General features: G+C 39.8%; 1 protein-coding gene across 1 annotated transcript in view; it reads left to right on the top strand.

Moving 5' to 3' along the window:
• Positions 1-13,827, top strand: part of ABCC4 (ATP binding cassette subfamily C member 4 (PEL blood group)) — a 214,944-nt gene that overhangs the window by 175,380 nt on the left and 25,737 nt on the right. The window contains exon 26 of the mRNA XM_030856904.2: positions 552-707. Coding sequence (XP_030712764.1) covers positions 552-707 — 156 coding nt within the window. The remainder of the gene's footprint in view (positions 1-551; positions 708-13,827) is intronic.

Here is a 13,827-nt window from a genome sequence, read left to right as displayed (position 1 = left end):
TTTGTCTGCCAAAGAGTACTTCCTCTTAAATGATAGAATCTGGGATCCTGAATTCTTGTTTGTGTATAATCCTTCTTACTTGACTTGTTGACATCTCTGTAAAATTACTCACATAATTCTCAATGTTCAGAATAGCCAGACACTAGGAATACAACTCATTTAAAAGCTGACTGCTAATTGAACACATGGGAAACTGCTGTTGTTTCACTGCCAGTAGACTGATTCTGTTATTTTTAACTCTTCCTTGACCAGGGGGTCTTAACCGGGGACATTTGTCAGTGTCTGACATTTTTGGTTGCCGCAATCTCGGGGGTGCTCCTGGTATCTAGTGGGCAGAATCCAGGGGTACTGCTGAATATCCTAGAATACACAGGACATCCCCCGTTCCCCAACGAAGAATTATCTTTCCCAAAATTTCAACAGTGCCACAGTTGAGAAACTTACAGACTACACTCTGTACAGAATTTTTAAAATTCATCTTCAACAACCAAGGGTTTTCCTAGGTTTGTTGCGTATTGTGAATTCTTAATCCCTCCTGTATCTCTTTACAGGTTGGCATTGTGGGAAGAACAGGAGCTGGAAAAAGTTCCCTCGTCGCTGCCCTTTTTAGACTGTCAGAACCTGAAGGTAAAATTTGGATTGATAAGATCTTGACAACCGAAATTGGACTTCACGATTTAAGGAAGAAAATGTCAATCATACCTCAGGTATGCACTTCAGAGCATTGACACATATTCTTTTAATATGGCACCTAAGTTTAATGTCTTTCAATTTGATTGTTTCTAAAAAATTGGTTGGAAGGGTTGATCCTTTTTCCCCCAACAGAGCGTATTTTTTACTTCAGGGATTTTCAACAGATATTTTCATCAGATACCTGGTTTGGTTTGTTGGTTTGTTTGTTTGTTTGTTTTTGAGTGCCTGTGATTTAATAACTTACCCAGATAGATTTCTGGATTCAGACTTTCTCAGGTACCACAATCTTATCCACTGATAACCACATAATTCTGAAGAAAAATAAGTGGTTTGTTTAGCATGTGAGCGGTTTGTGTAGGGAAACGTGAATTTTAAGTGTCTTAATGATGGAATCATGCTATAGGAAATAAGCTACCTTTTCAAAGGTGATTATCTCCCTGGAGTACTTTCTGGGAAACTGGGGGGCTTGGAGAATTACAGCATGTATATATGCTTTAGAGAGACTTTTATAATTCAGCCATAAGTAAGTGACTTTAATTAGGCAGGCAGTAAGGAATAGTGAGGAAGAACGCGGGACATGGAATTCCATCTCTGTGCACCTCGGTTTTCTCTCTCTTTCGAGGCAGCTAACAGGAACAACTCATCGAACTGTTGTGAGGACTAAATAGGTCAGTGTGTGTGGAGTGCTTCCTGTAGACCCTATACGTGGTTTCTGTGATGGTGGAGCATTGAATTGGGCTCTGATTCTGTTTTCTTTTTTTTTGACTTCTTAAATAAGTATGGTTTTCAGGGAGTGTTTGATTATTTGCACAATAGAAGCTCCTGTCATTCCTTATGTTTCATCCACACAAAATAATTCAGAGAACTTTTATTGAGCAATTACTATCCTCCAGATATACACCCAAGGGCAACATAGGCCCTGTGCCTTCATCTTCTATCCTGCTTTCTGCTTTGATAAACTTGCTGAGTTTTTTTGTTTTTTTTTTTTTACTTTGGGTTTTTTTTTGTTTGTCTTTTCCTTCAATTTTTGAATTTTATTTATTTTTTTATACAGCAGGTTCTTATTAGTCATCAGTTTTATACACATCAGTGTATATACGGCAATCCCAGTCGCCCAATTCATCCCACCACCACGCCCACCCCCTGCCGCTTTCCCCCCTTGGTTTGTTCTCTACATGTTTGTTCTCTACATCTGTGTCTCAATTTCTGCCTTGCAAACTGGTTCATCTGTACCATTTTTCTAGGTTCCACATATATGCGTTAATATACGATAGATCCATCCACGTCTCCACAAACAACCCAATTTCGTTCCTTTTTATGGCTGAGTAATATTCCATTGTATATATGTACCACATCTTCTTTATCCATTCGTCCGTCGATGGGCATTTAGGTTGCTTCCATGTCCTGGCTATTGTAAATAGTGCTGCAATGAACATTGGACTGCATGTGTCATTTTGGATTATGGTTTTCTCTGGGTATATGCCCAGGAGTGGGATTGCTGAGTCATATGGTAATTCTATGTTTAGTTTTTTAAGGAACCTCCATACTGTTCTCCATAGTGGCTGTTTCAATTTACACAACAGTGCAACAGGGTCCCCTTTTCTCCAAACCCTCTCCAGCATTTGTTGTTTGTAGATTTTCCGATGATGCCCATTCTAACTGGTGTGAGGTGTTACCACATTGTAGTTTTAATTTGCATTTCTCTAATAATTAGTGATGTTGAGCAGATTTTCATGTGCTTCTTGGCCATCTGTATGTCTTCTTTGGAGAAATGTCTATTTAAGTCTTCTGCCCATTTTTGGATTGGGTTGTTTTTTTAATATTGAGCTGCATGAGCTGTTTATATATTTTGGAAATTAATCCTTTGTCCGTTGATTCATTTGCAAATATTTTTCCCATTCTGAGGGTTGTCTTTTCGTCTTGTTTATGGTTTCCTTTGCCGTGCAAAAGTTTTGAAGTTTCATTAGGTCCCATGTGTTTATTTTTGTTTTTATTTCCTTTACTCTAGGAGGTGGATCAAAAAAGATCTTGCTGTGATTTATGTCAAAGGGTCTTCTTCCTATGTTTTCCTCTAAGAGTTTTATAGTGTCTGGTCTTTTTAGGTCTCAAATCCATTTTGAGTTTATTTTTCTGTATGGTGTTAGGGAGTGTTCTAATTTCATTCTTTTGCATGTAGCTGTCCAGTTTTCCCTGGACCACTTATTGAAGAGGCTGTGTTTTCTCCATTGTATAACCTTGCCTCCTTTGTCATAGATTAGTTGACCGTAGGTGCATGCATTTATCTCTGGGCTTTCTGTCTTGTTCCATTGATCTATGTTTCTGTTTTTGTGCCAGTACCATATTGTCTTGATTACTGTAGCTTTGTAGTATAGTCCGAAGTGAGGGAGTCTGATTCCTCCAGCTCCATTTGTTTCCCTCAAGACTGCTTTGGCTAATTAGGGTCTTTTGTGTATCCATACAAATTTTAACATTTTTTGTTCTAGTTCCTTAAAAAATGCCATTGTAATTTGATAGGGATTGCACTGAATCTGTAGATTGCTTTGGGTAGTACAGTCATTTTCACAATATTGATTCTTCCAATCCAAGAACATGTTATATCTCTCCATCTGTTGGTATCATCTTTAATTTCTTTCATCAGTGTCTTATAGTTTTCTGCATGCAGGTCTTTTGTCTCCCTAGGTAGGTTTATTCCTAGGTATTTTATTCTTTCTGTGGCAGTGGTAAATGCCACTGAATAATGGCATTAGATATTTCATCATTAGTGTATAGGAATGCAAGAGATTTCTGTGCATTAATTTTATATCCTACAACTTTACCAAATTCATTGATTACCTCTAGTAGTTTTCTGGTGGCATCTTTAGGATTCTCTGTGTATACTATCATGTTATCTGCAAACAGTGACCGTTTTACTTCTTCTTTTCCAATTTGTATTCTTTTTTTTTTTTTTTTTTGGTGGTATGCAGGCCTCTCACTGTTGTGGCCTCTCCCGTTGCAGAGCACAGGCTCCAGACGCGCAGGCTCAGCAGCCACGGCTCACGGGCCCAGCTGCTCCGCGGCATGTGGGATCTTCCCGGACCGGGGCACAAACCCATGTCCCCTGCACCGGCAGGCGGACTCTCAACCACTGCGCCACCAGGGAAGCCCGCGATTTGTATTCCTTTTCTTTCTTTTTCTTCTCTGATTGCTGTGGCAGGACTTCCAAGACTACGTTGAATAATAGTGGCGAGAGTGGACATCCTTGTCTTCTTTCTTAGAGGAAATGCTTTCAGTTTTTCACCACTGAGAATGATGTTTGCTGTGGGTTTGTCGTAGATGGCCTTTATTATGTTGAGGTAGGTTCCCTCTATGCCCACTTTCTGGAGAGTTTTTAACATAAATGGGTATTGAATTTTGTCCAAAGCTTTTTCTGCATCTATTGAGATAATCATATCGTTTTCATTCTTCAATTTGTTAATATGGTGTATCACATTGATTGATTTGTGTATATTGAAGAATCCTTGCATCCCTGGGATAAATCCCACTTGATCATGGTGTATGATCCTTTTAATGTGTTGTTGGATTCTGTTTGCTAGTATTTTATTGAGGATTTTTGCATCTATATTGATCAGTGATATTGGTCTGTAATTTTCTTTTTTTGTAACATCTTTGTCTCATTTTGGTATCAGGGTGATGGTGGCCTCATAGAATCAGTTCAGGAATGTTCCTTCCTCTGCAATTTTTTGGAAGAGTTGGAGAAGGATGGGTGTTAGCTCTTCTCTAAATGGTTGACAGAATTCACCTGGGAAGCCATCTGGTCCTGGACTTTTGTTTGTTGGAAGATTTTTAATCACAGTTTCAATTTCATTACTTGTGATTGGTCTGTTCATATTTTCTGTTTCTTCCTGGTGCAGTCTTGGAAGGTTATACCTTTCTAAGAATTTGTCCATTTCTTCCAGGTTGTCCATTTTATTGGCATACAGTTGCTTGTAGTAGTCTCTTAGGATGCTTTGTATTTCTGCGGTGTCTGTCGTTACTTCTCTTTTTTCATTTCTAATTTTATTGATTTGAGTCCTCTCCCTCTTTTTCTTAATGCGTCTGGGTAGTGGTTTATCAGTTTTGATTATCTTCTCAAAGAACCAGCTTTTAGTTTTTGTTTTTTTTTTTTTTTTGGCCGTGTTGGGTCTTTGTTTTCTGTATGAGGGCTTTCTCTAGTTGTGGCAAGCGGGAACCACTCTTCATCATGGTGCACAGGCCTTTCACTATTGCTGCCTCTCTTGTTGCAGAGCACAGGCTCCAGACACACGGGCTCAGTAGTTGTGGCTCACGGACCTAGTTGCTTGCTCCACAGCATGTGGGATCTTCCCAGACCAGGTCTTGAACTCATGTACCCTGCATTGGCAGGCAGATTCTCAACCACTGCGCCACCAGGGAAGCCCCCAGCTTTTAGTTTTATTGATCTTTGCTCTTGTTTTCTTTTTTTCTGTTGCGTTTATTTCTGCTCTGATCTTTATGAATTCTTTCCTTCTGGTAACTTTGGGTTTTATTTTTTCTTCTAACTCTAGTTCCTTTAGGTGTAAGATTAGATTGTTTGAGATTTTTCTTGTTTCTTGAGGTGGGCTTGTATCGCTATAAACTTCCCTCTTAGAACTGCTTTTGCAGCATCCCATAGGTTTTGGATTGTCGTGTTTTCATTGTCATTTGTCTCTAGATATTTTTTAATTTCCTCTTTGATTTCTTCAGTGATATCTTGGTTATTTAGTAACGTATTGTTTAGCCTCCACATGTTTGTGTTTTTTACGTTTTTTCCTTGTAATTCATTTCTAATCTCATAGCGTTGTGGTCAGAAAAGATGCTTGATATGATTTCAATTTTCTTAAATTTACTGAGGCTTGATTTGTGACCCAAGATGTGATCTATCCTAGAGAATGTTCTGTTCGCACTTGAGAAGAAAGTGTAACCTGCTGTGTTTGGATGGAATGTCCTATAAATATCAATTAAATCTATCTGGTCTATTGTGTCATTTAAAGCTTCTGTTTCCTTATTTATTTTCATTTTGGATGATCTGTCCATTGGTGTAAGTGAGGTGTTAAAGTCCCCTGCTATTATTGTGTTACTGTCGATTTCCTCTTTTATAGCTGTTAGCAGTTGCCTTATATATTGAGGTGCTCCTATGTTGGGTGCATATATATTTATAATTGTTATATCTTCTTCTCGAATTGATCCCTTGATCATTATGTAGTGTCCTTCCTTGTCTCTTGTAACATTCTTTATTTTAAAGTCTATTCTATCTGATATGAGTATTGCTCCTGCAGCTTTCTTTTGATTTCCATTTGCATGGAATATCTTTTTCCATCCCCTCACTTCCAATCTGTATGTGTCCCTAAGTTTGAAGTGGGTCTCTTGTAGACAACATATATATGGGTCTTGTTTTTGTATCCATTCAGCAAACCTGTGTCTTTTGGTTGGAGAATTTAATCCCTTCTCGTTTAAGGTAATTATAGATATGTATGTTCCTATGACCATTTTCTTAATTGTTTTGGGTTTGTTTTTATAGGGCCGTTTCTTCTCTTGTGTTTCTCACTTAGAGAAGTTCCTTTAGCATTTGCTGTAGAGCTGGTTTTGTGGTGCTTAATTCTATTAGCTTTTGCTTGTCTGTAAAGCTTTTGATTTCTCCAACAAATCTGAATGGGATCCTTGCCGGGTAGAGTAATCTTGGTTGTAGGTTCTTCCCTGTCATCACTTAAAGTATATCATGCCACTCCCTTATGGCTTGTGGAGTTTCTGCTGAGAAATCAGCTGTTAACCTTATGGGAGTTCCCTTGTATGTTATTTGTCGTTTTTCCCTTACCGCTTTCAATAATTTTTCTTTGTCTTTGATTTTTCCCAATTTGATTACTATGTGTCTCAGTGTGTTTCTCCTTGGGTTTCTCCTGTATGGGACTCTCTCGCTTCCTGGGCTTGAGTGGCTATTTCCTTGCCCATGTTAGGGAAGTTTTCGACTATAATCTCTTCAAATATTTTCTCAGGTCCTTTCTCTCTCTCTTGTCCTTCTCGGACCCCTGTAATGTGAATGTTGTTGCGTTTAATGTTTTCCCAGAGGTCTCTTAGGCTGTCTTCATTTCTTTTCATTCTTTTTTCTTTAGTCTCTTCCACAGCAGTGAGTTCCACCATTCTATCTTCCAAGTCGCTTATCCGTTCTGCCTCAGTTATTCTGCTATTGATTCCTTCTAGTGTAGTTTTCATTTCAGTTATTGTTTTGTTCATCTCTGTTTGTTTGTTCTTTAATTCTTCTAAGTCTTTGTTAAACATTTCTTGCATCTTCTCGATCTTTGCCTTCATTCTTTTTCCGAGGTCCTGGATCATCTTCACTATCATTATTTTGAATTCTTTTTCTGGGAGGTTGCCTATCTCCACTTCATTTAGTTGGTTTTCTGGGGTTTTATCTTGTTCCTTCATCTGGTACATAGCCCTCTGCCTTTTTATATTGTCTATATTTCTGTGAATGTGGTTTTTGTTCCACAGGCTTCAGGATGGTAGTTCTTCTTGCTTCTGCTGTCTGCCCTGTGGTGGATGAGGCTATCTAAGAGGCTTGTGCAAGTTTCCTGATGGGAGGGACTGGTGGTGGGTAGAGCTGACCGTTGCTCTGGTGGGCAGAGCTCAGTAAATCTTTAATCCGTTTGACTGCTGATGGGTGGGGCTGGGTACCCTCCCTGTTGGTTGTTTGGCCTGAGGCAACCCAACACTGGAGCCTACCTGGGCTCTTTGGTGGGGCTAATGACAGACTCTGGGAGGGCTCATGCCAAGGAGTACTTCCCAGAACTTCTGCTGCCAGTGTCCTTGTCCCCACGGTGAGCCACAGCCACCCCCCGCCTCTGCAGGAGACCCTCCAATGCTAGCAGGTAGGTCTGGTTCAGTCTCCCCTGGGGTCACTGCTCCTTCCCCTGGGTCTCGATGAACATACTACTTTGTGTGTGCCCTCCCAGTGTGGAGTCTCTGTTTCCCCCAGTCCTGTCAGAGTCCTGCAGTCAAACCCCACTAGGCTTCAAAGTCTGATTCTCTAGAAATTCCTCCTCCTGTTGCCGGACCCCCAGGTTGGGAAGCCCGACGTGGGACTCAGAACCTTCACTCCAGTGGGTGGATTTCTGGGGTATAAGTGATCTCCAGTCTGTGAATCACCCACCCAGCAGTTATGGGATTTGATTTTCCTGTGATTGTGCCCTTCCTACTCTCTCATTGTGGCTTCTCCTTTGTCTTTGGATGTGGGGTACTTTTTTGGTGAGTTCCAGTGTCTTCCTGTCGATGATTCTCCAGCAGCTAGTTGTGATTCTAGTGTTCTTGGAAGAGGGAGGGAGAACACGTCCTTCTACTCCGCCATCTTGGTTCAAGGCTGGGTTTTTTGTTTTTTTTAAATACTCTACAATCATCAGGCCACCAAGGGAAGCTGACTAAAACATATACCTTCTTGAGGTGAGAACCACAGAGAAGAGACACGATTAAAGAGCCAGGCAAATGTACTTCCTGGAATGTGGGTATGATGAGCTCTGAAATGCCTGGTTAGTAGGAAGCATATAGAACACGGCACCCAAAGGAAGTAGAATGTGGACTCGTGTCTTATGACTGAGTTCAGGTGTTGCTACCTACCGCTGGCCTCCAAAATACGTGGAATTACTCTAAGTACTTTTGAAATGAAGACAATCCTGTTAGATCACAATGACATGCCATCTCACACCCTTTATGATGGCTGCTGTTTAAGGAAAATTAAAAACAAAAAAATAAGTGTTGGTGAGGATGTGGAAAAATGGGAATCCTTGTGCACGGCTGGTAGAATGCAGAATGATACAGTGACTGGAAAACACTGTGCAGGTTCCTGAAAAAAGTTAAACATAGAATTATTATATGATCCAACAATTCTAATTTACGGTATAAACCCAAAATAATTGAGAAGGGAATGTTACACAGATATCTGTACATGCATGTTCATACCAGCATTACTCACATTAGCAAAGAGGTGGAAGCACCCCATGGTCCATTGACAGATGGATGGATAAACAAATGTGGTATATAAACAACGGAACGTTATTTGGCCTTAAAAAGAAAGCAGATTCTGACACATGCTACAGCACCTTGATGACATTATGCTCAGTGAAATGAGCTAGTCACAAAGGACAAATACTACTTACATGAAGTACATACAGTGGTCAGTTCATGGGAACAAGAGGTAGAATGGTGGTTGCCAGGAGCTGCCAGGACAGGAGAGTGGGGGGAGTGGGGAGTTGTGGGTTTTTTGTCTGTTATTCTATTTTTTAACATCTTTAATGGAAGAGCTGTGGTTTAATGGGTACAGAGTTTCAGGTTTGCAAGATGAAAGGAGTTCTGTAGCTGGATGGTGGTGATGGCTTCAACAATGTGAAGGTATTTAATACCACTGAACTGTACACTGAAAAATGGTTAAAGTGGTAAATTTTATATGTATTTTACTGCAAGTTAAAAAAATTATGTATATAATGATATATATGTTTTATTATATATCATTTATTATGTATATAACAGTTTCCCTTTTAGAAAAAATGGAAAGAAATTTTCAGCATGTAGAATCCCTGCATTTGAAGATTCCCTCTGGCTATTAGATTGGTGACTTAGTGATAAATGTAGAAAATAAATGATTTTAGATTCCCAACTTTTAAATTTTGATTGTACCCATCTCTGAAATGGGCCAAATTCGATTAGTTTGCAGAAATAATGAGCATGTCTGTAAAGTGCTTTTATGTTCTTGGATGAAAGGAATGTGAAACGTGCCCTGCATTACTTCTAATGCTTCTTAATAAGAAAAGTTGTATGCTTGTGTACATAAAAGAACTCTGTAAATAAAGAAATAACATTAGATGATTCTTGGCTCTGCCGGTAATGTTTTGGAAGCACATCTGAGCAAAGACTATAAACATACCTTGACATCACCAGGTTTTGGTTCTGTTCCATCGGTTTCCACCCTACTTTTCTGAGTATGCTCTATGTATACACTCCAGACAGTGTGCTTACAAAACAGTGCTAAGCTTTGTGTCCATGTAGGTAAACATCACCAACCATTGTAAACACAGAACCCTTTTTTTTTTTCACTTTATATCCCTTTGTCTCTGAGGTGCAATGCTAGTTGATTAAAGAGAGAGTGTTTGTGTAATGGGTCCCAGGAAATCATTCGGGAGGCAGCCAGGGACAGAATGTTTAAGAGTGTAGACTGAGTGTCAACATGACCCACATTTTTATTCCTGCTTTGCCTCATACGAATGTGGGGACTTGATGTAGTCATTCGGCTTCCGAGTTTCAGTGTCCTCGCCCTTAAACTAGGTCTAGGAATTAATGTCCCATGGATTTGTTGTGAAGATGTGACTGGATGAGAAAGTATTTGTGGCCCATACCTGGGTTTTGGGAACGCTCAGTCAATGGTAACTATAAGTATTCTTAAGGACTGTGGCACTGGCCTTTTAGGTATTATTTCTATAAGACGTAACACATTATGGAAAGGCTTTGTTCTTTTCTGTTTAATGTTTTTGTTCTTTAATTTCTGTTTATGTTTTTGCGGTCCTTGGTGATTTTCGTTACATTTATTTACTGCTTATAACATAAACCACGTTATTTATATACATTTAAAGAGTGAAGCAAAAGAAAAAAAATCAACACAGTAGCAGTTTTAGGGGAAAAGCACAGCCGCGAAAAACCTACGTAATGTGTTTTCTCCAAGGAATAAGAGGAAAGAATATTACTTTCTTGTTTCTTTTGATTTCTGGCTTCCCTCCCACCAGGTTCTTTCCTGACTACCACCCTGTACCCCACTCATACTTTCCAGTCCTCCACCAAGACCTCCGGCATTTTTTCTCAGTCCTCCCCACGTTCTCGACTGTTTTCTTCCTCTCCTTGAGGACAGGGCCTGTGTCTCTCATTTCTGCTGCTCTAGTGCTTGTTGCCGGCCTTGACAAGTTGCACACGTTTTAATAAGAGTTCCTAACATTTGTGGAATCCTTAACACGTTTTAGCCTCTTTCTCTACCATCTCCCACTTAGTCCTCACAATTTTCTAGTTATCCTTATCTGACAGATTAAAAACTGAGGCACTGTGAGCTTAACCCACTTATCAAGTAAGCGGCAGAGTCTGTATTCACATTTATTTTAGGGAGTTTCTCAACTCCAGACCCTGAGCAGCTAACCACTCTGCTGGCGACTTCAACATGCTGTTGACTGCAGTCATGTACACACACACACACACACACACACACACACACACACACACGAATAAACATTTCAAAAAGTATTATTTCTCTTGTGCTCTGCACTCTAATATTTTCTATTATATCCCTTCTATTCTAGTTAATATGAATGATACAGTGATGGTCACAAGGCACACAATGGACTTCCTGATCCATTGGTTGCGCCTGCAGTTTGACAAACACCACCCCTCACTGTCCCCCTGTTGGGCTGGGCTCCTGGTCATTGTTAGCACTACGCCAGGAGCTTCACTGTTGTTCCAGATTCTCACAGGAGCCCCGCAGCGTTATCCCCATTTTACAGTAAGGGAACTGAGTCTTGGGAAGATTAATAACTTACCCTGAGTCTAATCGCTAATAAGCTGTAGAATCAGAACTGTCTGACTGCAAATACATATATGTATATTTCAATATATGTTTGTTGTACTGAATGATGTTTTCGTTTGAGATTTTACCCTTTTTTTTTACTACCACCCCACTAAAAAGGATTCCCAAAACCATCACAAAAGTTAACAAGTGCAGAATAGAGCTGAAAGATACTTCTCCTTGTGCTATGTCCCGCTTTTGGACAGTATCAATTTAGAAACACATTTATTCATTTATATGTCATGGGGTAATATGTGTCAGGAGACGATACTCAAAACCTTAACTGCAAAAAGCTTGCATCCCTCTTCTCCTAAAATGCATAGGAAGAAGTGTTGCTTATGTCTGAACACCGTAATTTAGGGAACGTTAGAAACTGCAAGCAGATTCTGCAGATTCAGGGAGCCCAGGGAGCCCAGTCCTGCTTCTTTGAGTTGTTCCGCTGTGGTGGGCCAAGCCCACATCCTCTCCCCTGGTGATCCTGGGTGCTCTCTGTGATCCTGGGTGCGGCAGCGGGCTTCTGGGGTGATCTCTCTCTCCCAGGCTCATCCCCACTACTGTTGACCTCACTGTGAACAGGTTAGAATTGGAGGAGATGTGATAGTACCAAGACCTGCATAGGAATCAGAGGCAGGGGAGTGGTGACACAGACAATCAATCCTTGCCTCCTGGATGGAACTTTCAAAAACAAATACCATATTCTTAATAAGGCACTCCTCAATCCGTGTTCACAGTTTCAGGAATAAGCAAAAAATGAAAGCACTTCCGAAATAATTTCCTTAAACAGAACAGGTAGCGGAAATGTACATGGCATTTGTGCTCGTGATATGAAGTAGTTAAGTTTGTTAGAGAGGACAAGATGAGATTATATTCGGGGAGCAGATTGCTTATCTGAAAGGATCTGGAAAAACGGACTTCAAAACCTCTTTGGATGATCTCTACACCTAGAGCCCTTTATCCTCTTGGCACAAAGAAAATGTTTTTAGTTGAAGAGGGCTTCCGTGCAAATTCAATATTTATGATCGCAACCCAAGGGTTGGCACAGATCAGCAGCCATCATCGTTATCACGATTAAACAGATTCATGTTTTATATTTAAAAGTTTTCTTTTCTCAATCAAGTCAACAGCTAGGTATTTTTTAATACAGTCCAGTCTGCTCTTTTGGTGTTTCTGTTCCCTGAGCTTTCTTCAGTAGGTTGAAGATCGTGAACCAGAGCTGTCTCTCAGACTTCTTGCTGATTACCTGGTTTTCTTTCCCTTTTTTTCTTGTTGAGAACAAAACTGAAAGAGAGAAGAGGTGGCTATGCTGTTACTAGTAAAGAAATACAACTGGATTCTAGCCTAATGCAGTCGGCCCTTTGTCTCTGACACTGAAGTCTTCATTAAATCCCTTGGAACTGCTCCCTGGAGCCCCTGAAAGAGGACTTTACAGGACTTAAATTCTCTTTCCTTTGTTGGAGAACAATGTCCTTTTCTCCTGAATGTGGATGATGATCAGTTCATTCAGAGGCTACAGGATTTAGGGGGGAAAAAAAAAAAAGGAACCAAAATGTAAAGTGACTTCAGGTGATTCTCTTATCCTGGAAACAGGGAGATGAGCTTCCCCTTAAGAGTCCTCAGATGAGAAATGAGAACATAGCTTTAGGACTGGAGGAAACAGCAGCAGTAGCTACTTCTTTTTTTTTTTTTTTCTTTTAAATCAAAGTATGGTTGATTTACAGTGTTGCATTAGTTTCAGGTGTACAGCAAAGCATACATTCAGTTTTACGTATATGTATTTAGCAGTAGCTACTCTACATAAACTTCAGTAGAGGGCAGTTTCCTGGTTTGGGACTGAAATGATTAGGGGAAGGATTGTGCTTTTATCCTCCCATGTTTGTAACCACTTGTACAGTTTTTGTCTTGGTCCCAGGGCATTTTAACCCTCTGAAGGTTAGTGAGTAGGATTTCTTTGTAAGATAATGAGAGGCTTGTCTTCCAGCAGCGTATACAAAAGGTCCGGTAAGACTGCAGTTTTCAGTCTTACAGATGTGTCGAGGGATTATCAATTTACTATATTAAATACTCTGATTCAGAGTGGCCAATTTGGGGTTACACGCCTAATATGAACTCGTGTTATGTTAGTAACAAGGAAAAAATTACTACTGAATATGGCACAAAGGGTTACACGTAAAAAGTATCAACTTTAAACCTTGATGAAAAACAGGTTTGAAACTAATGCTTCATTTAAAATACTACGTTAAACAAGAGCATGTGTTTTTGAGTGTACTGTGCCACCTCTTATTAAGTGAGGTTTAGTTGTGTCCCTTCAGAAAAAAATATTCTTAGGCTAATAATTTTAGTGTATATTTACATGAAGTTTGTATATCCTGCCATAAATCTCTACACTGAAGTGTTCTGCATGCAAACATTTCTACAACACTTACTTATACAATTAGTTTATTAACTTCATTGCTTCGAGGTGGGTACTTTAAATAGTAGTATCTATCAGAAATGATCATTAATTTGACCCTTATCTGCCCTTGCAGTATGTGTCT

Source organism: Globicephala melas, chromosome 18 (assembly GCF_963455315.2).
Source record: "Globicephala melas chromosome 18, mGloMel1.2, whole genome shotgun sequence".
NCBI lineage: Eukaryota > Metazoa > Chordata > Mammalia > Artiodactyla > Delphinidae > Globicephala > Globicephala melas.
This window is presented reverse-complemented; position numbering and strand designations above follow the sequence as displayed.